We start from the raw sequence: 23,677 nt of genomic DNA on the forward strand, positions 1-23,677 counted from the left end.
TTGCTTAAACAGAGCAGTTAAAGAAAATTATGGAAAAAAGTATATATTAAGTGTAAATAGTAAAAAAAATCTTTAGTATATAGAGCCACGTTTGTTTTGTTTTTTTAGGATTTGTAAAACCTGTAAGATATTTCACATTGATTAAAATTTTGAAAAATATATATACAAAAGAAATTCAACTTTTCCTTTTTTAATTTGTCTGCTTTGTACTATTATTGTCTTATATCCTACACAGGAAACATTTGGGAGTCCTCTCTACTTGCACACCCAGAAACCTTTGGAGTTCCCTTTAAAACTCCAATCACTATTCAAAAGTTCATCACTAAAACTTCTGATTAGGGATGGTGATCTTCATACTGATGTGACAGTCAAATAACAGTGCGGGGTTCTTTTTCAAACACTATTCTTTAATCAAAGTCAAGCAAAAGTTGTTGGAGACGCGTAAAATAAATGTAAACTTGTACTTCGGTTCACCCCAATTTCCATAGAGCCCGAGGCGCTGCTCTGACATCTGACCTGAACCCAACCTGCAGCCCTAAGAAGAAGCGTGAAATAATAATACACACATGTCCTCTCCTTCTGGCTCCGTGCTTCCACAAGCTCAGCTGATGCTCAGACAACATGGATGGAGGTGGAGACAGAGACAGAGCGCCGCCATGCTGCTGGGCCAGTTCCAGAGTCAGCTAACAGACAGACAAACACACAGAGTCAGAAACAAGGCAAGACAAACACACAGAGTCAGATACACAACCAGACAAACACATAGAGTCAGAAACAAGGCAAGACAAACACACATAATCAGATACACAACCAGACAAACACACAGAGTCAGAAACACAACCAGACAAACACACATAATCAGATACACAACCAGACAAACACACAGAGTCAGAAACACAACCAGACAAACACACAGAGTCAGAAACACAACCAGACAAACACACAGAGTCAGATACACAACCAGACAAACACACAGAGTCAGAAACACAACCAGACAAACACACACTCAGAAACACAACCAGACAAACACATAGAGTCAGAAACAAGGCAAGACAAACACACATAATCAGATACACAACCAGACAAACACACAGAGTCAGAAACACAACCAGACAAACACACATAATCAGATACACAACCAGACAAACACACAGAGTCAGAAACACAACCAGACAAACACACAGAGTCAGAAACACAACCAGACAAACACACAGAGTCAGAAACACAACCAGACAAACACACACTCAGAAACACAACCAGACAAACACACACAGTCAGAAACACAACCAGACAAACACACACAGTCAGATACACAATCAGACAAACACACACAGTCAGATACACAACCAGACAAACACACACAGTCAGAAACACAACCAGACAAACACACACAGTCAGAAACACAACCAGACAAACACACACACTCAGAAACACAACCAGACAAACACACAGAGTCAGAAACACAACCAGACAAACACACACAGTCAGAAACACAACCAGACAAACACACACACTCAGAAACACAACCAGACAAACACACACAGTCAGAAACACAACCAGACAAACACACACAGTCAGATACACAATCAGACAAACACACACAGTCAGATACACAACCAGACAAACACACACACTCAGAAACACAACCAGACAAACACACACACTCAGAAACACAACCAGACAAACACACAGAGTCAGAAACACAACCAGACAAACACACACAGTCAGAAACACAACCAGACAAACACACACAGTCAGATACACAATCAGACAAACACACACAGTCAGATACACAACCAGACAAACACACACACTCAGAAACACAACCAGACAAACACACAAGTCAGAAACACAACCAGACAAACACACAGAGTCAGAAACACAACCAGACAAACACACACAGTCAGATACACAACCAGACAAACACACAGAGTCAGATACACAACCAGACAAACACACAGAGTCAGAAACACAACCAGACAAACACACACACTCAGAAACACAACCAGACAAACACACACTCAGAAACACAACCAGACAAACACACACAGTCAGATACACAACCAGACAAACACACACACTCAGAAACACAACCAGACAAACACACAAGTCAAAAACACAACCAGACAAACACACACAGTCAGATACACAACCAGACAAACACACACAGTCAGATACACAACCAGACAAACACACACACTCAGAAACACAACCAGACAAACACACAGTCAGAAACACAACCAGACAAACACACAGAGTCAGAAACACAACCAGACAAACACAAAGAGTCAGAAACACAACCAGACAAACACACACAGTCAGATACACAACCAGACAAACACACAGAGTCAGAAACACAACCAGACAAACACACACACTCAGAAACACAACCAGACAAACACACAGAGTCAGAAACACAACCAGACAAACACACACTCAGAAACACAACCAGACAAACACACAGAGTCAGAAACACAACCAGACAAACACACATAGTCAGACACACAACCAGACAAACACACACACTCAGAAACACAACCAGACAAACACACATAGTCAGACACACAACCAGACAAACACACACACACTCAGAAACACAACCAGACAAACACACAAGTCAAAAACACAACCAGACAAACACACACAGTCAGATACACAACCAGACAAACACACACAGTCAGATACACAACCAGACAAACACACACTCAGAAACACAACCAGACAAACACACACTCAGAAACACAACCAGACAAACACACACTCAGAAACACAACCAGACAAACACACACTCAGAAACACAACCAGACAAACACACACTCAGAAACACAACCAGACAAACACACACTCAGAAACACAACCAGACAAACACACACTCAGAAACACAACCAGACAAACACACACTCAGAACACAACCAGACAAACACACACTCAGAAACACAACCAGACAAACACATAGTCAGAAAAAAGACCAACCAAACACACAGAGTCAGAAACATAAATAGACAAATACAAATGTAATGTGCTTCTATTGTGGCCTATGTTTCACTTTTGTGTTTTTTTCTGCCTTTTTTTTTATCTCCCTAGAGACTGTGGATATAAATTAGCATTGTTGCTATTAAGGCATATTTACATCTATTGCTGTCTTAGTAGACATTTATTGTTGTGCACTTTCCCTATCAAACAAAGAAATGAAATAAAATAGAAAGAGTCAGATACAAGAACAGACAAACAGACTGAGTCAGATACAAGGCAAGACGAAAGCCACATGTAAGACAAGCAGTGTTACAGACAGACAAAATTAAAAACAGATAAGACAAATAAAAACGAGCCAAAGCACTGAAGACATACAAGATTAATTTAAAACAGGTTTAAAAAATTAATCACACCAAATCTTATAATCTGAAATCACTTCTTGATTTTTTTTTATTATCTTTTGAAGTTTCATGTCTGACATTCTTGAGAAGATAAAAGACAACAATAACAACAACAGCTGAGACATTAAGTGTTTTAAGACTTTCCATCAGTGACCAAACAGCTGCTAAAGATTTTTTAAAGGGTGTCTGATCTGAATTGGCTAACATTTTTAAAAACATTTTCTCTGGTTAACAGTTTCTCAAGCATTGTAGATCATCTGTAGTATCTGGTCGCTTTAATTGTTTAATACTGGAGCAACCAAAGATCATCATGAGGGCTTTAGCTAGTAAATCAGCACTATGATAATGTCATCTGTGACTCTTAATGACCTTCAGCAAGCTCCTTTAAGTCGCAGTTAACCAGAATAGTGATGCTATATCCAAATGACATAAATTACAGGCATGTTTGTTATCACACTCCCTCCTGTGCCAGTGATCTGACTCAGTTAATGAGGAACAGCTGGGGAGAAGCACAGCTGAGCGCAATGACAATCAGGAACAATCAGCTCAGTATAAAGCCTGGCTCGCTCCTCAGCTCCAGTGCTGCGTCATTGCCACATGTCTGCCACATACATCCGGTTTCATGTTCCTGTTTGACACACGCTGCACCCTGCCGTGAGCACACTGCTCACTGGACAATTGGATCACCTCGTTTCCCCCCATGGATTACGTCACCTGCTCTGCCTCCCTCTCCTCACTCAGTAACTCCCGGCTGCTCGGATCCTGCTTGCTCAGCCATCCTCTCCACACTCCCCACAACCTTCGTCTTCTGCTCTGCTCCCGCCTCGCCTCCCAACCCCAGGACATTCGTGAGTTTCTCTCCTTCCCCGTTTAGTTAAGGTTAGCCCATCACGGCCGTAAGCCGTCGCCCTTAGTTCCGTTAATTCCCTGTTCTGTTTATTCCACGTGCCTCCCTTATGAAGTGCCCTTTTGTTTGATTTCGTTTGTAAAACAAATTCATTTTTCACTTCGCCTGCCTGTTGCCTGCTGCTTGGGTTCACACCACCTGATTCATGACATTTGTGGTCTCAATCACTTATCTTAATATTTAGTATGTGGTGATACTATTTTCCCAGGTAATACACATTTTAACTACTGTAAATTAACTGTAGTACCTGGTTGCTGTTATTAATACTGCAGTAATCAGTGAAGACAGACAGTTCCATGTTGGCGAGCAGGGGGCATTATCGTCTTCTGTCATGCTTAATGCCTCCAGTCAGCACACACTAGTTTAACCAAGTTGGAATCAACCCAAATAGTGTCGCTATCTACCAATGACATAAATTACAGGTATGTTTGTGGTCTTAAGTTCTTAGCACAGCATTATTACCACAAGATAAATGTCAGGCTACATACATTTGATTTGGTTTGATATGAAAGCAGTCAGTTTCTAAAGGTCAAAGATTCAAGCTCCCTAGACGCTGATTGGAAGCTCTTATGACTTTTCTGCAAGTGAAATCATAAGGACAAACTTTACACTTTCATCGTACTACAAGCTTGGTTGAAAGAACACCAAAATCATCCATATGTTCTTCATTCCACAGGCAAAGTTGACACTTGTTCTTGTTTTGCCATTGGAAACTCAGTTATTGGGATTTAAGCTAATAAAGGGGCACCATGGCAAAGTTATCTGTGATGATTAATGAGTCCCGTTCAGTGCATATGTGCTCAACCAAATCAAGGTCAGCTAAGATGGCATTGCTCTATCCAAGTGGTAATGTTACAGGCATGTCTGCAGCCCAAATCATGTTTCTGTTTCTTAGCATAGCAATATCAACAAAAGATCAACATCTAACATGCCCAAGCAGTATTATAAATGCATCAATTATTGGCCGATAATGTTGATTTAATTGGAAAATCATTGCTTTTTAAAGAAAGTATCAGGCAGGTTTGTTTGATCACTTTTTAATGGCTTTTGGCTGGCCTATGGTTCTAATATTTCAGAATGGTTTAATATCAGCCATCTATTTCATTCTGTCTTGATGTTTTCACAATTTTTTTTTCTGCCTATCAGATGACATGTACAGCACTTTGAGTGCCATTCAGGTTGTTTTTAAACCTGCTATAGAAAAAATATTTGTAAAGAAATGGAAGGAGATGGAAATGGAGATCCGGTGATGTCGCCGAAAGTAGAAGATTGCAGATCTTACGGCCATTCTCCAAAACTGTAAGGACAAACTTTAGATTTTGTCCAACGACTATCTTGGTTTTCAGATGACCAAACTCCTCCAATACACTCTTCATTCCATCTAACATGTGCGTTGCAGTTGTTCTTGTTTTGTCATTGAAGACTCACCACAGTGCAGTTGCTGGAGGCGGAGATACACTTCCTGTCTTCACACCACTGGCATCCTCTGGTGTTGGCCGTGCAGCTCGCACAGTCTGAGAACCGGAAACACTGTTCGTCTGTAGTGTCTGGAGAAGGAGGAGAAGCAATGGAGGATTTCTGTTAATGCTTTCACCACTTCAGTATGAGCATAAATTATTTGGTTCTGCAGATCAGTTGCCAATAGCTACAAACTGTAACAAATCAGTCACTTGTCAGGAATTTGTTTCTGCAGTTAGTAAAGATGTAAACCAGTTGCATCAGTCTGAGCAGCACTGGAATGTGTTTTTCAGGATGTCTGGGATACGTCAGATTCATGTGGTGACCATGTGTAACTGAGTAATGCTTCAGGAATAGTAAACTAACATCAGGTTACCATATTTAGATGTGATAATCAGGTATTTAGAGGAAAGCTATGTGTTGTTTCATGTAGAATAAACATACATGTAAGATTGGAACACCGATCTGAAACATGCTATTCTATCATGACATCCATCAGTGCTTCAGACATTTACAGAACCCTCTAGAAAGCTCTTGTAGTGCAGTTTGAGCAGTAACGTACCTGCTATTTTCATACAACTTTGAATATATTTTCTTCTTCAATTTATGTCCACAGAAAATGAAAATCAACCAGCAGGTTCTTGCTTTACTAACAGTTTTTTGCTGGTGTTACATTACCCATGTGGTGATGCATTTTTATGCAGATAAGATGTTTTACTTATTTGCTCGCTGTATTTATTATTATATGGAAATAAACACAAATCAGTGGATGCCTAAAACTGTAGAACATTTAAAATATGTGTCACAAAACCACCAGTATTTCATTCAGTCATTCCACTTGTGCTCCATTAAAAACGGACAGTAAAAGCCATTTTTGTAATTACTTTTTCCACTGAAACCTGCAGTGAACCGCCTGAAGCAGAATACCTGGAAGACCTACTGCATCTACATCTGGTTCTGACCGATCCTAATTACTTTAAAATGAGGTAATTGTTGCAGTGTTGACCTTCTGTTCCTATAATTACGGTATGCAAACAAACTTCAGAACCAAGAGCCTTTGGAATAATTATTATTCTCATGAAAAAATAGGCCTTTTGGGAGTAACATTTATGTGTGATTGTGCCGCACATTTTGTAGGGAAAATATGTTGACAAGGCAATGAAAATATTAGACTGGGAAAGGCAGCAGGGTCTCTGTGTAGCATACCGGGTTGTGCAGGGCAGAAAGGAGCAGGGAAAGCGTGGTCCGGTGGTTTGGGCTCCCAGGGGACGCAGCTACTTTTGACCCAGTGGCAGCGAAGTCCAGGCCCAGCGGCGGCACACGAAGCTTGGCTGGAGAAGGCCAGGCAGGACGGAGGGGTGTAGGCCAGGACGTCGTTCAGAAGGAGACCCGAAAAACCTCCAAAGATGTACATGGAGCTGAAAAAAGGGATTTAAGAGGCTCACAAGTGCAACAGAAACCTGCATGTACAGCTGTGGACGGACAGCAAGAGTTACAGCGAGATAGGACTCGTCTTGGAGAGACAAGAAACGCCTGCCAAGACGAAGACAGCTGAGGGACTGTTGAGAAGGAACCTTTAAAAATAGAAACCTTAACTTTGAAAAAGAAAAAAAAAAAAAAAAGCTTGGAAAAAGTGGTTTGAAGCTGGTCTTTTGAAGTTCAAAGCTGACATTTTTTTTGCGCTCAAAGCTGACTTTTTGGCGGGTAAATGGTGTTAAAGGGTCAGAACAACGTTTCTGAGTTCAGTAATAAGTCACTCCACATTGTGCTGGAACTCCTTCAGCATTCATTTTAAGTTTCGCTGAGTGGCTGACATTTACATTTTCACAAATAAACTCTGCCAATAAAGTGTCCTAAAAAATGTTATCAGAATACATTATGGAAGCTACAACACAGCTGGTTTTTATGTGGTTTTTTTGTTGTTATAAGTGGTTATATGAATGGTTTGCTGGGTGGGAAGGCAGCCATTCAAGAAACCACAGCCCAAGACCAACTTCTCCACATAAAACGAAGACACACAGGAGAAAAAAAAAACAGCTACAGAGGTGTAAATATACGTCTCGAGGTAACTGAGAGAAATACTTGTGGATATATATACACTGTACCTATATGAAGAAGGTGCAAAGAAAGTTAGTGACAGTGTGAAGCAGGGGAAACATCCACATATAGTGGAGAGGTGAAATGGGAGAACTTTCTAAAGCTTCAGAGGAGCCGGCAGAGGGAGAAGTGACAAGAAGAAGTGTAAACTGAAACTAAATATAACACCGAGATAAAGAGATCAATCCGCAAACAATCTGCACAACAAAAACCATAACCTGAGAAGAGGGGAGACGGAGAAGAAAGGCAACGGAGACGCTCCAGACTTAGAGGACACTGCAGGAAGACATGAAGGAAATGTAAAAATGTACCACGGAATAATGCATTGTGAAGAAATGCATTTTATTTGCATAAATGTAATTGAGCAGGATGGTAGCTTATATTATTTACCCACATTTGAGCATCAGTGTTGCTGCATAAGCAGGAAAATCTCAGATTCAGGTGTGCAGCTCTGCTCAGATATTCTATTCTATGCTTCTGATGGAGTGTGGCGGTGATGAAGTGCATCGAACTAGTATGGAAAAGAGAAACTCACCCGTTGCTGACCACAGCAGAGTGTCCGAAGCGGTTGATGTCTCGGTGCAGTCCAGGCCTGGGGAGGACGCTCCACTCATCGCAGGCTGAGGACATACAGAAAAACATTTAGAGATACATCGCTTATGTGCCACGTTTGTGCTTGCAATGAAAAACAGCTCAAAGCGACCAAGCAAATAAAAAAAGACAAATGTGTGCAACTTCTTCGAACACCACACAATACTTTTAAGTATCTATTTATTCACTAAATGGCAAAAAACTTCAAGGTTTCCCAGTGCATTTAAATACAGACGTGAAGCCACAACTGATATTTCTTCGATTGATGCACCAAATCTGGGAATGTATTTTAAAGTATCACTGTATGCTCCAACAGTAAGATTTTTTATGTGGAAATGAGGCTAAAAAACTGATCAGTACCTTGATATAAAGTAAAAAGTTTTTGGTTGTAAGATGTTTTTTTTCCACTTTTATATCATAAAAATATATATAAACCACGCCATCCCGGTACAGACATAGGAGCTGACGACTCGGGGGTTTCTGGTGATACCGGCTCCTTCCTGCAGGAATTGGCCGACAGGTATGTGTTTTATATGAAGAATATATGAGGTTACATTTGTTGTCTAAATCCTATCTGGGTCTGATATACAGTTAAATGATGTCCTTTAGGTCTGGGATATCACAACCATCCCTCAGCGCAATAATGCCAGCTGTTTTGGATGACATTATAAACATGACCAGTCAATACATCAGGTTTCCTTACACTGTGGGTGAACAGGCCAACATTAAACGGCAATTTGCAGCGATGTCCGGTTTCCCAAATGTAATCGGCGTAACTGACTGCACTCATGTTGCTGTAAGGGCTCCGAGTGAAAATGAATTTGTCTATGTGAACCGAAAAAATGCACATTCAATCAATGTACAAATTATTTGTACATCGGACATGATCATAACAAATTTAGTGGCAGGGTGGCCTGGGTCAACACATGATTCATTCATCCTGACGCACAGCAGTGAAAAGACTGCAGGCCGGCGCTGCGTGAAATGCCGTGGATCAGCAGCTTATTTATATACAGATACATTCATGACTTACTTTGCATTGACCATTCATGGTAAAATGTGGGTGTGTTATGGGCGGGATGTGAGGTGGATCCACCTGCGCAATCTTCCAGCTGGTGTGTGATTTATAAAGAAATTGCGTGCAGCTGTGCTTACGCACAGTTTTATGAATCAGGGGTGAAGGACATACGCCCATTTCAGATTTTCAGCGTACGCAAACTTTTAGTATGGATCCTATGCGATGTTTTATAAATGAGGCCCCTGGTCATTCAGTATATTCAGGTAGTCAGCTGACCTCATTGTGTAACATAACGTTGCTGAACCTGACCAACCCCAGATCATAACCCTAACCCCCACAGACTGGTAGGAACTAGCCATGATGAGTTCATCACTTCATCCTTCTCTCTTCTTAATCTGATGTATCCTTTACTTTGGAACAGGGAAAATCTGGACTCATCAGACCACATGGTGGTTCACCACTATCCTTCAGGTTTTAATAATGCGTTGGAAAGTTATTAATCTGATTTTAATAGTTTTCAGAAATCTCCTTAATTGTTTTCTTTGCTTTATTCAGACCAATAATTTGACCCTTCTGAGACAGATTAACATCCTTTCCATGACCACAGGATATGTCTTCCAACAGGTTGTTTAGGAAATGAGAAGCTCCTCACTGCATCAGCTCGGGTTAAATGAGTTGTTGCAGCTGAAACATATTCATCAATGCAGTAATTATGCAATGGAAGGCTGTTACCTATTTGTTTAGTTAAATCCAGGTGGTGACCTTATTATTTTTGAGCGGGCAGTGTACTTTTCATCGTAAAATGTGAAGATTATTTGTTTTCTTAGCTTCTTTTCCTTATATGCCTCTGTACTTAAATATTGATTCCAGGCTGTATTGATCAACCAAAACACTACTGGTCTCATTGATGCCAATATTTTACAGTAAAATATTAAATAAAAAGAGCTCATTAACTCATAGAACTTTGCAGAGTTTACTCAGATCATGTAAATGAGCCATATTCCTCAATTTACCTGTTCTCTGTACACCGTTTCCTATAGAATATGTGCTTTAAAAAGATGAGGAGTACATTAAAACAAGAAAAGTTTCTACTTCTATTGTGATAACTTATATTTTTTTATAATTTGAAAATATCTTGTTATACCATGAAGACACTTCATTATAAGAACAAATTGTTTACGATCTGCTTCTGAGCAAATCACTTTCATGCTCTCCTAAAAGCAGCCACAAGCTAAAAATACAGGCAATAATATATTGTTTGATATTGTATTATTCATTGTTATGTCATATTTTAGCATGCAATTGTAAGTAGCTCTAGGAATGAGAATACCAAAGTTAACTGAAGCAAGACGAATGAGCGGTGTTGGATGACCCCCAGTTCAAACCCTTCCCCCAACTTCATAAGAGCTCATTATCGTAACCTTTCCACATCAAATTATGGTGATACGGAGAAGATAAGGAAGATAATCTGGGAGATGACTTCATTAAACACTTTATACCTCCAAATATCATCATAAAACACCTCCCTACTCTTCCTCTCTCTCTAGTTATCGCCGGGGCTATCAGCTCTGTGTATTTTACTCTTTGGATTTTACAACTTTCTGATGTTTTAATGACCCCTACGTACTCCCATTAGGTTAGGATGGAAATGACTCTGTGTCTGTGTGTGTGCTTTGGTGAGACAAAGAGTGCTGTGCTACTGTAAACGTGTCATTTAGCCGTATAAGCCTTCCCTCCTGAACATAAACGCAGAGCCGGTGGAGTCGGGGACACCAGGTTGCTAATGACCTCGTTAAGCGGTGCGCTAATTGGCGGCACTTGTTTAAGAGCGAGGGAGGCAGCAGAGGACACGGTGATGGGATTGGAGGAGGAGGGTCATTCTAATCAGCACCAAGAGCAATGGGTTCATCACCAGCCGGGGTCAAAGGTCGGACGTATTAACGTGGCAGATATAGTGACACTGATACAATGAAGCAGAACTGAAGGCTGGTTATACGGCAGCTGGAGGAAACGGAGAGAAAATGTGAATATTTAGTCCTTCAGTGTGACTCAACTCAGGAAACTAAAGTCTTCCTTATACTGGTCTGCAATAACAGAAATGTGGGTACATTATCTTACATGCCATGCCCGTACATCTGTAAACTCATCAAGTCATATCTGCATTTATCCATATGTAAATTCAAAAAGTCAGGCACTGCCGTCACCCAAAATTCACGTTTTGCATGAAAAGTCATGCTTTTATTCATGTGCTAACATAACTACACAAGGGTTTTCTAATCATCAATGAGCCTTTCAACACCATTAGCTAACACAATGTAGCATTAGAACACAGGAGTGATGGTTGCTGGAAATGTTCCTCTGTACCCCTATGGAGATATTCCATTAAAAAGCAGCCATTTCCAGCTAGAAAAGTCATTTACCACATTAACAATGTCTAGACTGTATTTCTGATTCATTAAAAAACTGCTTTTCTTTCAAAAATAAGGACATTTCTAAGTGACCCCAAACTTTTGAACAGTCGTGTACATGAAATTTAGTAAAAGTTGCTCTACATTAGTTAAAGTTGCACTAACGGAGCTAAAATTGCTCAGAAATGACATAAAGTTGTTTTATACTAATTAAAGCTGAACTACATTCGTTAAAGCTGCTCTACATTAATTAAAGTCGGTCTACATTACTTAAGGTAGCTGTTCTGTCCTCACTAAATGTAAAGCTATCTAGCTAAGACAGACAGCAAACACACAATAATAATGGATTAGATTTATATAGCGCTTTTCTGGGCACTCAAGGCGCTTCACAACGGATCCATCATTCATTCACTCACACGTTCTCACTCTGGTGGTGGTAAGCTACATTTGTAGCCACAGCTACCCTAGGGCAGACTGACGGAAGCGTGGCTGCCAATCCATGCCTACACATTCATACACCAGTGTGAGAGCAGCACTGGGGGCAAGGTGGGTTAAGCGTCTTGCCCAAGGACACAACAGTACATGACTCTGTCAGAGTGGGAATCGAACCGCCGACCCTTCAATCATTGAACGACCCACTCTACCACCCGAGCCACAGCTCGGGGATTTATGGGGATTTAGCGAATGAAGGGCTACCATGTAAAAGTCTATTGATGCTTAATGACCTCCGACCAGCAGTTTCGTTGAATCAAGTCGGAATCAAGTAGAATAGCATTGCTATCTCCAGGTGACATATGTTACAGGCATGTTTGTGGCCTGAATCATGTATCCATCTCTTAGGAGAGCAAAATCAATGCAGGACTAGTGTATCCATGTTGTATTATGTTATAGAATACAATCAATTAATAATTGATCATGTTGATTTTGTTTATTTTTAGAAAATAAATGCAATTTACCCTGACTGTGTGACAGCAGATGTAAAGAAGGTATAGGGCTTATTGGTGAGGAATCAATAAAGTTTTATCTCATTATATCTTAACTTGCGAATAATGGTCTAAATGTAATTAGACCAATGAATGATACTGCTACAATATTAACAGTTGGTGAAAAAGTCAGCCAAGAGGGCGAATCTACAGCTTGTTAAAACAGTTGCTGCTAACATTAGATATTTTCAGGCTGGTCTGGGGATTTGAATCTGTGACGTCTCCATAGAATTTATTTCTAAATCTTGCATGGACACAGCTGTTTCGTGAACTAAACTTTAAAAAAATCTGCGTCAAATTGGCACCCCTGCTCAGGTAATTGTCACCCAACAGGGGTTCCAGGTGTGCACAGCTATGTGTCTCGTAAAATCCATCTGAAGTCTGTGACACATATGGTGCTAAAAGTTTAAGTATGTTTCACTTAAGGCACTGAAATAAGCTACAGGTCTACAGGGGATTAAAAGACAGGAATTCTTTTTCCTGACGAAGTTATCTTAACTGGGGAACAAAAGAAGCAGACTTTGAGACATTTTATATTAGTTGATTTAAAAGTAATTTATTGTCATTGAATTGTTATTTGAACTTTCATATTAGGATACATTAAGGGTAATCAATCATTTTAGTAAATACTGAGTAGCTCTGTCTCATGGAATATGATTTTCCTAAACAACTACACTACATTCTTAAATACATTTTGAAAGAAACGCATTTTCTTTTTGCCCTGTTCTGTTGCTGAACTGCAGCTCTGTTATTTAATCCACTAGGATGTAAACAAGCGTTTTCTAGTTGATCCTGGTTTGTTGTACCACACAATCTCTGACTGGAGGCCATTAGGTGTCACACAAATCTTTGTCTTGGTGGCCATTGCTAGCTAAACTCCCACAGTGCTCTCTGCTTGCCTACATAAACTGTAGACTGAGTGACGCCTCCTCTGGTCTCTACAGTGTTAAACACTAAGAGGCTCCCCCTGGTGCAATAACTAGATACTACAGCTGATCTGCAATACATTTTCTGCATGCATGTAGAGAATACAAGTTTTCTACATCTTTTAAAGCTTGTAGAGAAATAGCAGACCCCAACCTGACACTATATCAGCCTGAATGTATTTTTCTGAATGCATTGCAGAGCTATTTAGTTGCCAAGCAAATATACTGGATTGATTTTATTACCTTTAATGTTCTTGAACTGTGTATTATCTCGACATGCTGTCAAAGGGCTGTATTTCAGCCTAAATCATGTCACTTTCCTCGACATAACCGCCTACTTTTGGTGCTCAAACTCCTAACAAGTAGTTTTTATGGCAACAGTGACAACTATTGTAAGAATAATGATCTGACATTAAATGTAAACCTCAGTCTCCTGGATGAAATTCCTGCTAACGACGTGAGCCTCCATCCTTCTTCCATACATAGACTTTTTAGTCCTTTCAAACATAGTCATTTCCTCTGACTTCACATTCTTACCTCTCGGGGAGAAAAGAAACTTCATTCAAAACGTAAATGAGAATGCAGTTGAATTACATAGGAACCTCATTTTTGGACTGCATTCAAGAAAAATTCTGACATTTCTTTTTTTAGTGTGGGCCAAATATTAAAGTAAATAATCCAGTCAAAGTATAAAATGCACTACAGTAGATAGTCTTCACTGTATTAAACCCGAAGCACAATGTTTGTTCAAGCTGAACAGTGACACAGCTGCATGTTAAAGTTAGAGTTAGTCAAGATGGGATGATGATAATATTCGTCATCAGACACTTTTTTGTTTGTTAAAAGGTGAAATAGGTGTTGTGTTGTGTTGTTGTGATTCATACATGTGACTCATGAGCTCCATTGTGGTGATAAAGTTTTGTAAGCAGTCCACGCCTGACCTCAGGTCTCCAGCCACAGCGAAAAACTTCTTCTAAACACTTCTAAATGGAAAAAGATTACAGGCTCGGTGACGTTTGATCCCATCCTCTGGCCACGCCGGGTTCTGCACACTTTAACCGGCCTCCCTCAGACCGAAGCTGTCAAATCGTCCTCCAGAGAACCGCCAGCTCGGCAGATACTTATCAGCCGCAACACACACAGACACACACATCAACACAGATTTTAATTTCCTCTCAGGATATGAGAAAATCTGTGTTAATAATGCATGGTGGGACAGAGAAATCACGAGTCCAGATCGAAGGCGGCAGGCGGCTCTGCTGATTGACAGTTTGATCTGATCTGCACTAATGGAGGACTTGATGAAGAAGGCCGCGAGGAGCAGGAGGAGGAGGAGGAGGAGGAGGCGGTTTGAACGGCAGCCACTGTCTGCTCCTCCGATAGATCGTGGCTTCCAACATCTTCCAAAACAAGCTCCCAGCCCGCCTTGGGCCTTTCGCAGGGTTGTGTGTGTCAGGTGTGCGTTTGTCTCACTGTGTGTGTGTGTGTGTGTGTGTGAGTGTGTGTATGTGTGTGGGTGTGCGAATGCGGCGTGTCAAGTTGGAGAGGACCGGCATTTTTAATCAGAGTTCATTTTCCCCCAAAATCTAATTAGAAGTGTGAGGGTGGCAGGGTTGAGGAGGAGGAGAGGCAGAATTAAATCCAAATGAAAAGTGCCTTCCATGTCGACCTGAGTCTAATGCGTGGCAGCAGAAGAGCAGGAGAAGCTAATAACGTCATGTCGCCCCTCCAAGGTTAGCGCAGCAAAACAAAAACAAATTAGTGCTCCAAACCCCCCCCCAACACCACCGACACTTCCTCCTCCACCCGCTCACAGCGAGCATCGTGGAGGCGAGGAGCAGCAAATGAAGACAACGGATGGAGGAACGTGACTTCTACAGGTGGAACTAATTAATTATCTCCTGCAGCGATGAGACAGAGGGCAGAGTTCGTTTCAAAAGAACTTCATAGGGAAATCTGCAGTTCAACACAAAACGGTTAAATGGTTCAAACATAAAATTCAACAAAAAAATTGTATGATTCCTGCCATTTAAAGAGGCTTGAATAGTTATTCAAATCATAATTTCAAAAATTTTTGCAGTTACTTTTCTCCTCGTGTCTTTGTTTTATAGAATTTTCCCAAAATTGAAATATAGAAGGTAATTACTACTGCAAATAAAATAATCTTTCCAGGAGGTTTCCACAGAGAGGTTAAGTTAAAGTAAGTAAATAAATAAATAGGGCTGGAAATTGATTTTTGTTTCAAACAAATGTGTTCTTGTCTTGACAAATTAGTGTCAAATAAAAGTAAATATGTTTATTTATTTTATCATTTAGTTTTATAATTTATGATAATTTCTATTCATGATTATCCACATTCATGACCTATCCACTGTAAAATAAATAAATAAAATTAGGAAATAAAAAAATTAAAGGTGGGAAAACTACATTTTTCAGTAGCAAACTCCACAAAATATTCGTTATTCAATTTATTTTATTTCTTAAGTTTAGGCTTAGAGAGTGTCCAAATAAAATGTCTGACTTCAATGCAACATATTATTGTATACATATTTGAAAGTTAAAGTAACTAAATTCCGTAAGCTATAGCCATGTTAAAAATCTAAAAGCACTTTCTTTTTACTTTTTAACACGTTTTTTTGTGTCTGACTGTATCCCTATCGACTGGTTTTGCAATTTTTAGTAAATTTCCCCTTAAAGGATGTTTGGACTATGACTGTGACAGCCTCGTCATTCGCTTGGCAAACATGTTTCATGTCAGCACCACCTGAGACACAGGTTTATCTGAAAATGTGAAAAAAAATGGAACAAGTGCCTTAAAACAAATTCAAATTTCTGATGAAAACTGTGCAGGGCTGTAGTATATTGGGTTATTTCATAACAAATTGGAAAAGTAATCAGGTCACACTGTCTCAAATCAGTGTAGGTAAAGGAAGGTAAAATAGAAAAGTAGGAAAATAAGTTGTCTAATGTAGCTTTGAAGGTTGAGAATGCAAATTTAGTTCAAGTTAGAACAAAGACGTGGGAAAACAGAGGCACAACACACAGCAAATGAAAGAGGAATGTAGAGCTGGAAGACACTTCTCTGCTTGGCTCAGGTTTAGACTCTTTTTTTAAGCTCATCTTAACCCTCAGTGTGTAAAACGGGTCCAGCAGAGGACTTTAATTCCACTTAATCCCTCTCTGGGTTGTAGGAGACGAATGCAGCACAGCCAGAAAGAGTGAATCACTTCTGAGCTGAACCTTTGGCTCTACGAACTACAGGCTCCATACATTTAGTCAATTAATTGGTTAGCTGAGAAGCAGAAAACTAATAGGTAAATATTTGATAACAGACTCATCAATTTAGCTATATTTACAAAAAAAATGTGAGAATGTAATGTTTTCATCAACAGAGACAACTATAAACTGAATATCTATTTGTCTCTGCAGAAATCTAAAAACATCATCTTAGACTGCAGGAAACTGTTGATTGTGACATTTTGTAGACAGTTTAAAGAATAAGTTCATAAGAAAATAGCTGCCAGAATGAAAGGAATCATTAGGTGCAATGCTAAATGCCACTAACATGCTGCTGAGCTTTGTCAAAAAAAAAAGAAAAGAGTGACTGTGAACTGCCAAAGTGTCAACACACATCAGAAGAACTGAGGCTGTGATGATGTTACCACAGAGACTAGAGTCCATAAAGGCAACATACTGAATATGAGTCTTGATTTAACCTGCGATCCATGGGACATAAATAACAGCATGAGAAAAACATCAAACCATTTCTATCTTTACAGTACTTGGAAAGTGGTTTAATTTATCTAAGTGGGCTAAATGGTCAGAAAAGAACCGTAACACACCACAAGGAAAACCATAATGTTTAGAGAAGAGGCTGTAGAAATAAGACTGCCATGAACATGATCATTGATAACGAAGTACAGTTACTAAAAATGCTTTTTTTTTTTTTGTGGTTTACATGTATTAAAAACTGGAGGTGTAAAATAAAAGCTGTGAGAATATGAAAATGCTGACTAATGCCACTTCTCTTGTCTGCCCTCAACTAGAAAGTCAGAATTTTAATTTAGTTTCAACATAAAAACCGAGGAACCAATATTTATCGAGTTCAAACTTTGTTCACTTTCTACAGCTCCTTCTGCTAAACTCTTAAATGCTCTAAGCCACAAGCAAAACTCACCAAATATTCTGCTGTTGGCTGCAAGAGTGAACACAATAGTCTTCATGCACTGCTAGCATCCGAGGGACTAAACACTCAGTGGATTACTTGTATTTTTGATGGCAAAGTTACCACAATAATAGGAAAATCTTTGTGTTTTGTGGCTAATGTGGCTAAATTTAGCATTAGCTTTGATGGTCTCTCCACAGGTCAGAACTGTGTATAAACTGCAACACTGAGAGATATTCAGAGGTGTTGGAAACTTTCATTTAAACCAGTAAACAAGGACTGGGTAGGTTACTGTGTTTTCATGTTGCCTGTTGAGCTTCAGTTCAACCTAAACTCAGCTGCTGTTTCCACCTGTGGGTTTCTCTCCTGCTCTCTGTGCTCACGTAAACTGTATTTTAATGCAACTGAATCCCCAGTAAAGCTCTTCTAATTTACACATTTTTCTGTTTCTGTTGTCAGACAATGGAACGAGTATGAAACAGTGACTAAAACATGTTAACTAACAGTCACTTCATTTCCAAGCTTCTGCTCTGCAGCTAAAATACTGATTTCATAACAATATCTGACAAACTAAACAAACACATGAGTTAAAAATCAGTAGCTGTGCTGAATTTGGCAATATTTCCATGTGAAATTAACACATTATTTTAACATAGTGGCTGATATATGGTCAACAATCTTTCTCTAAGCTGTCAATCACAGATGCAGAGAGAGTCTTCTTCCTGAAGGAGGTGGAGCTAGCGACCGCTCAGCTGTATTTAAAGCCACAGACACTGAAACAGCAGTTATACAGCAAAACTAAAGCCAGCAGTTATACAGTCATGGTGAAATTTACTATCTTTTCTGACATTCGGAGCTGAAGAATTGAGAGACACATTCCAAGGACTTTGATTAATTTGCTGAAAAGTGGCTCAATATGGGGTCTGTACGAAACGCCTGTTCTTAACCCAAACCGTGATGTTTCTTTAACCCTAACGAAGTCACTTTTCTGCCAAAACCAAATCTGAAAGTCTTGATCAACAACACTTATATAACTGAAATGAGGCCACTGTTAGCAGTTAGCTTAGCATAACACAAAGACACTGGTTCTGTCTAATGATAACAAAATCAGCCTGATCATGCGAGTCAGATCAGATCACGTATATATGTGTTTCTGTTCAACCTGAAAACATATGTTATACTTAGTGGCAAAGCTAACTGTGTAAAACACGGGAATAGGAAACTCATTTCTTCAGTATCAAAGGTACATTTTTAAATACGAATGCAAGAATTACAAAACTCATACACAAAAGTAATATATACAAATAATATCCAAAATATGCAGAAACAGACTTCCCTGTAACATATACTTTCCTCCAACTCATTATCCTTCCTCTCGTCTACTTTCTCTTTGTTTTTCCTCATTCAGGCATCACTATCCTCATCTCTGTCTCTGCAGTAACTGCGCGCTGGCTGGTGGACAATAAAGTCGGAGCAGATATGAGGGGCAATGAATAAATTATGATATTTATAAAGACAGGGGTGTGTTTGTGCGGAGTTGGGGGACATATAAACACACACATGTATTGCGGTTGTGTTGTTGGACTGCACGTAAAACTATTTGGTTTCATTAAGACCGGGACGCTCGGTGAACAGACGCTTTATTGTTTATTGCCTTTGATTTTGCCTTTTATTCACAACCTTATTATCTGCTTCATCCTGGCTCACCTTTATTGTCTTTAGGTAATTTTCTCTCACAGTCCGCAGTGCTTCTTTTTCTCTCCCTTAATCCCTCCTTCATTTACTCTTTATTTCTCTGCCGCTCTGCACTCTGCTCCCTGATTCCATCTGTTTCCTCACATTTGCCGCTTTACCAATACTCACCAATACCCTCACTGCTACTTTTTACCCCATAATTACAGCACAGGGTGACAGGGAAGATGAAAGGAAAGTCTTATTCCTGACCTCTGAATCCCTTCACTCCACCAAACAGACTGCAACAAGTTAACATTTGTGCTTGGTATCAGACAAAGATGGAGTCAGTGAGGAGACTAACTGATAATACCAACAAATACCTCAAGTATATTTGAAAACTGCACTTTTCTTATGGTGTCTTATTTAACAGACGGTGTTTGCATACTTAATTAACATATTAACTCAATAGATTATGTAAGTAAAGAGCCTCTGTCATGTCTGGAAGCTCAGATTAAACTGTGTTAAGACTTCTTTGTCAAACTAGTGGAAGGAACCAGCAGCAAAATAACAGCCAAAAATCAGGAAATGTCAATGAAATCTGGCAACATATAACTTCCTCCTGTGGGACTAATATAGGATATTATATTCTATATTCTATTCTATTTAATGGGCAAAATAAGCATCGGTGCTGCAAAGTGGGAGAGTTAAAGGCATTAGAGGAGATTTAATTTCGTACGACTTTGAACGTAGCATGCGCATGCGCACATACAACCTCTCCCTCACCCCCCTCTAACCTCCCCCCTCTTAACATTTAAGAAGAAACGCCCCCCTCCAGAAACTTGCGTAGCACTCGTGAAGTTGTCTTTTACGGCTGGGTCCCCCTGGATCTTTATCTGCCATTATGTAAAAAAAGATGAGCAAAACAAGTCGCCAGCTAACTACGAAGCTATTCCAAAGCAACACATACAGAAAACACGTAAGTCCAAGGCGTACGTAATCTACGTAACTAGGCCTGAGCCGGAAGATTTTTGATTGACAGAAAAGGGAGCAAACCAAACGCCTCGGTCCGAGCGCGTTGATTGGCTGATGTTTTTCAGGTCCTGCCATGTCCACAGTTATTTTTTTTAGTTTTTTATTCTTTTAGAGACCATACATACAAGTCCACTAAAGGTCAGTATATTCATTTTATGTGAATCAGACAAATTAAACAACAAAAACATCCTCCATAATGCCTTTAAGCTAATCCAAACTTTAAGGTGATGTGATGGGAGTGAAGGCTAATGCTGATTTTCATATTACAGCATCACAGAATTTCCCAAAACCACAACTCACACTTTTATTCATGTGTTAACATAACTGTTCAAGGGTTTTCTAATCATCAATGAGCCTTTCAACACCATTAGCTAACACAATGTAGCATTAGAACACAGGAGTGATGGTTGCTGGAAATGTTCCTCTGTACCCCTATGGAGATATTCCATTAAAAATCAGCTGTTTCCAGCTAGAATAGTCATTTCCCACATTAACAATGTCTAGACTGTATTCTTTATTAATTTAATGTTATATTCATTGAAAAAAAATGCTTTTATTTCAAAAATAAGGACATGTCTAAGTGACCCCAAACTTTTGAACGGTAGTGTGTAGAAGTGTGGTTGAAAACAGCGCAGTGAAAGTCTGTTGTAAAATAACTTACTTATTCACAGATATATGTCAGAAAGTTTTATTTCAATGTTGTGGAGAAACATGACAATTGCAATGCGTATATATGAAAACATAACGTTGTGGTGCAAATGGCTTCAAATGTGACGTTTGTTTATGCAACAGAGATAATTCTAAACGTGATTATGTCACAGCTTTACATCCAAACAGAGTTCAAAATGTGTTAACAGCTGTCAGCCGTGATCCCACAGTGAACCTTCAGCCTTAGCTTAGTGAATGAGTGGACAACCCAGACATAGACGTTACTATTAAAAGGTGACGAGAGCCATGTGACGTGCTGATATACGTAGGGAGTTCTTATTAAGTGGGAGGGACGTTTCATCTTCATTCTGAGTTTTACTGATCTTTTGACTTCAGATCATCCTGTGATCATTTGATGTGAGTCAAATGTGTTACTGAGGAAAGATTTCAAAGCTTCGGGAGTCAATTTCTTTAAAATCAACTGTGCTATGTTTGATGCCTGATTAAGTCTTGGTTTCTATGTTCTCATTGCCTGATCTGTTACCGTACATTTACTTTACATTTTGTAATATTGATAATAACTGAAGACCATGCTTATACCTCCTCCTCAGCCAATGTTCTACCCACAGACTTTATATAGACTTCATATGTTCCCATTAGCCATCTCTTACACAGAGAAACACACGTGCATACGAATGTTGTTTTTACAGCTGATTTTCTGGTGTGAATCAGATAAGTGCAGCAACAGCAGTTAATGAAATGCCCTGAATAGTACACACTGTATGAAAGAGAAAGCGAGGAGCTTACTGTAATGTAACAGAGCCAAAAGTAAATACAATATATTCTAACAGAGGCTGTGAGAGAGAGAGCGAGAAAGAGAGCAGGAGTGTGTTGGACTGCAGTAGAGCTACAGAGTATGGATGATTAAGGATCCCATTACAGGCTGCCCGGTCGCACCATAGACCAGATGGCAGGAGGATGTTTCTACCCCTTGATAGGGACAGAGAAGTGGAAGGAAGGAGGGAGCTTTGGGAGAGCGAAAGAGGGATTATACCAACTCTTCACAGGAGGGAAACAACAGGGAACAGAGATTAACATGCAGAAGGATGGAAAGATGTATGGATGCATGGAGAAAGACGCTGCATGGTGCAAAGAAAACGTGGTTGATGGAGAGAGAAAGTAAAAGCATGTTGGTAAATCTGTTCTATGCCCTTGCAATGTTGTGGGCAGTTGCAGAATTTATTAGAACTCTTACTGAAATGACAGAATTTCCTCCTTTCTGAGACAAAATCATCAACAGCTTTGACTGTCAGTACAAACCAAAGCTAGGTGTGGCAGGATGTTTGGGATGCAAATTTTAATAACATTCTGAATCAAAACCTGGAGCATTATCGAAAAATAATCAATAAACGGATAACACAGATTAAACTCAGTGGATGTTTGTTCTCTGCTGATTTTGCTGTTTCTTTTCTACGTGTGAATAAAACACAGCCCTCTTTGTTGCCGGTATGACAGAGCAGAATTAGTTATGGTTCAGTGCCAGACATGAAAGTGCCGAACAGTGCTACTGGACGCAGCAAACAATAAATAATAGAAAAGAAAACCAGCATACACACAGCATCAAAACCAATTCAAGCCTCCCACTCCATGAGCTGATGAGTGTCAGCGTGAGATGAAACTAACCCTCAGAACCATGTACAGTATGAAGCAGATGTTCAAACACAGAACAACAGTGCAAAAATGACTGGAAAATGTGGGCTTTTCTCTCTTTAAATGGACTCCAGTGAGATGATGTGGGTATCTGAGATGAGATGAGATTTTGAGTTGTTAAGATTACAGGTACTGGTGTCGGACTTTAATGTTGTCCATGATGGTGAAATGGTGATTTAATGCAGTTTCAGTATTAGTATGTAGTTTCAACAGAGCATCGTCCACCTATTAGGGCTGGGCGTGTTTATGCCAACAATTACCATATCGTGCGTTATCGCAAGTTTTTTAAATTATTATTATTCTGAAAGTCCATTGCTCATTGGCTCTGACTACACATACAGACTAACCATGGGTCACAGGAGGGCTGGATGTTGATCAGTACTTGGGATGAGGCTTCGGCAGACTGGTTGGATGCAGTGTGTGGGAGAAAAGACCGCGTTCTGATTAGTATTGTGAGTGTGGAAGATGTCGGTCTGAAGAACATTCTCAGGATCGCAAGAAATGACGACACGTATGAGCCTCAACCTGCATCACTGGAAGGTTTTTTGAGCGTGACGAAAGAAACTGGGATCATAGTTCTCAAGGCAGCGGTCATGGGTTCGAGTCCGTCCCATGGCCATTTGCTAATGACCTACTTTCTTATCCAAAAACCAATACTATCACTGAGGTATTTATTACAGCCCAAA

The 23,677-nt window shown here is 39.7% G+C and overlaps 1 protein-coding gene across 3 annotated transcripts in view; it reads right to left on the reverse strand.

Annotated features, from left to right (window-relative positions):
- The window catches only part of atrnl1a (attractin-like 1a), a 473,108-nt gene that overhangs the window by 349,000 nt on the left and 100,431 nt on the right, over nt 1–23,677 (reverse strand). For 2 of the 3 annotated variants that reach the window (XM_051959750.1, XM_051959749.1), the window contains exons 11-14: nt 8,372–8,456; nt 6,946–7,157; nt 5,710–5,828; nt 567–683 (exon numbers count right to left, since the gene is read on the reverse strand). In XM_051959750.1, coding sequence (XP_051815710.1) covers nt 567–683; nt 5,710–5,828; nt 6,946–7,157; nt 8,372–8,456 — 533 coding nt within the window. The remainder of the gene's footprint in view (nt 1–566; nt 684–5,709; nt 5,829–6,945; nt 7,158–8,371; nt 8,457–23,677) is intronic. The other variant, XM_051959751.1, reaches the window with a different exon arrangement.

This window comes from Acanthochromis polyacanthus, chromosome 15 (assembly GCF_021347895.1).
Source record: "Acanthochromis polyacanthus isolate Apoly-LR-REF ecotype Palm Island chromosome 15, KAUST_Apoly_ChrSc, whole genome shotgun sequence".
Lineage (NCBI taxonomy): Eukaryota > Metazoa > Chordata > Actinopteri > Pomacentridae > Acanthochromis > Acanthochromis polyacanthus.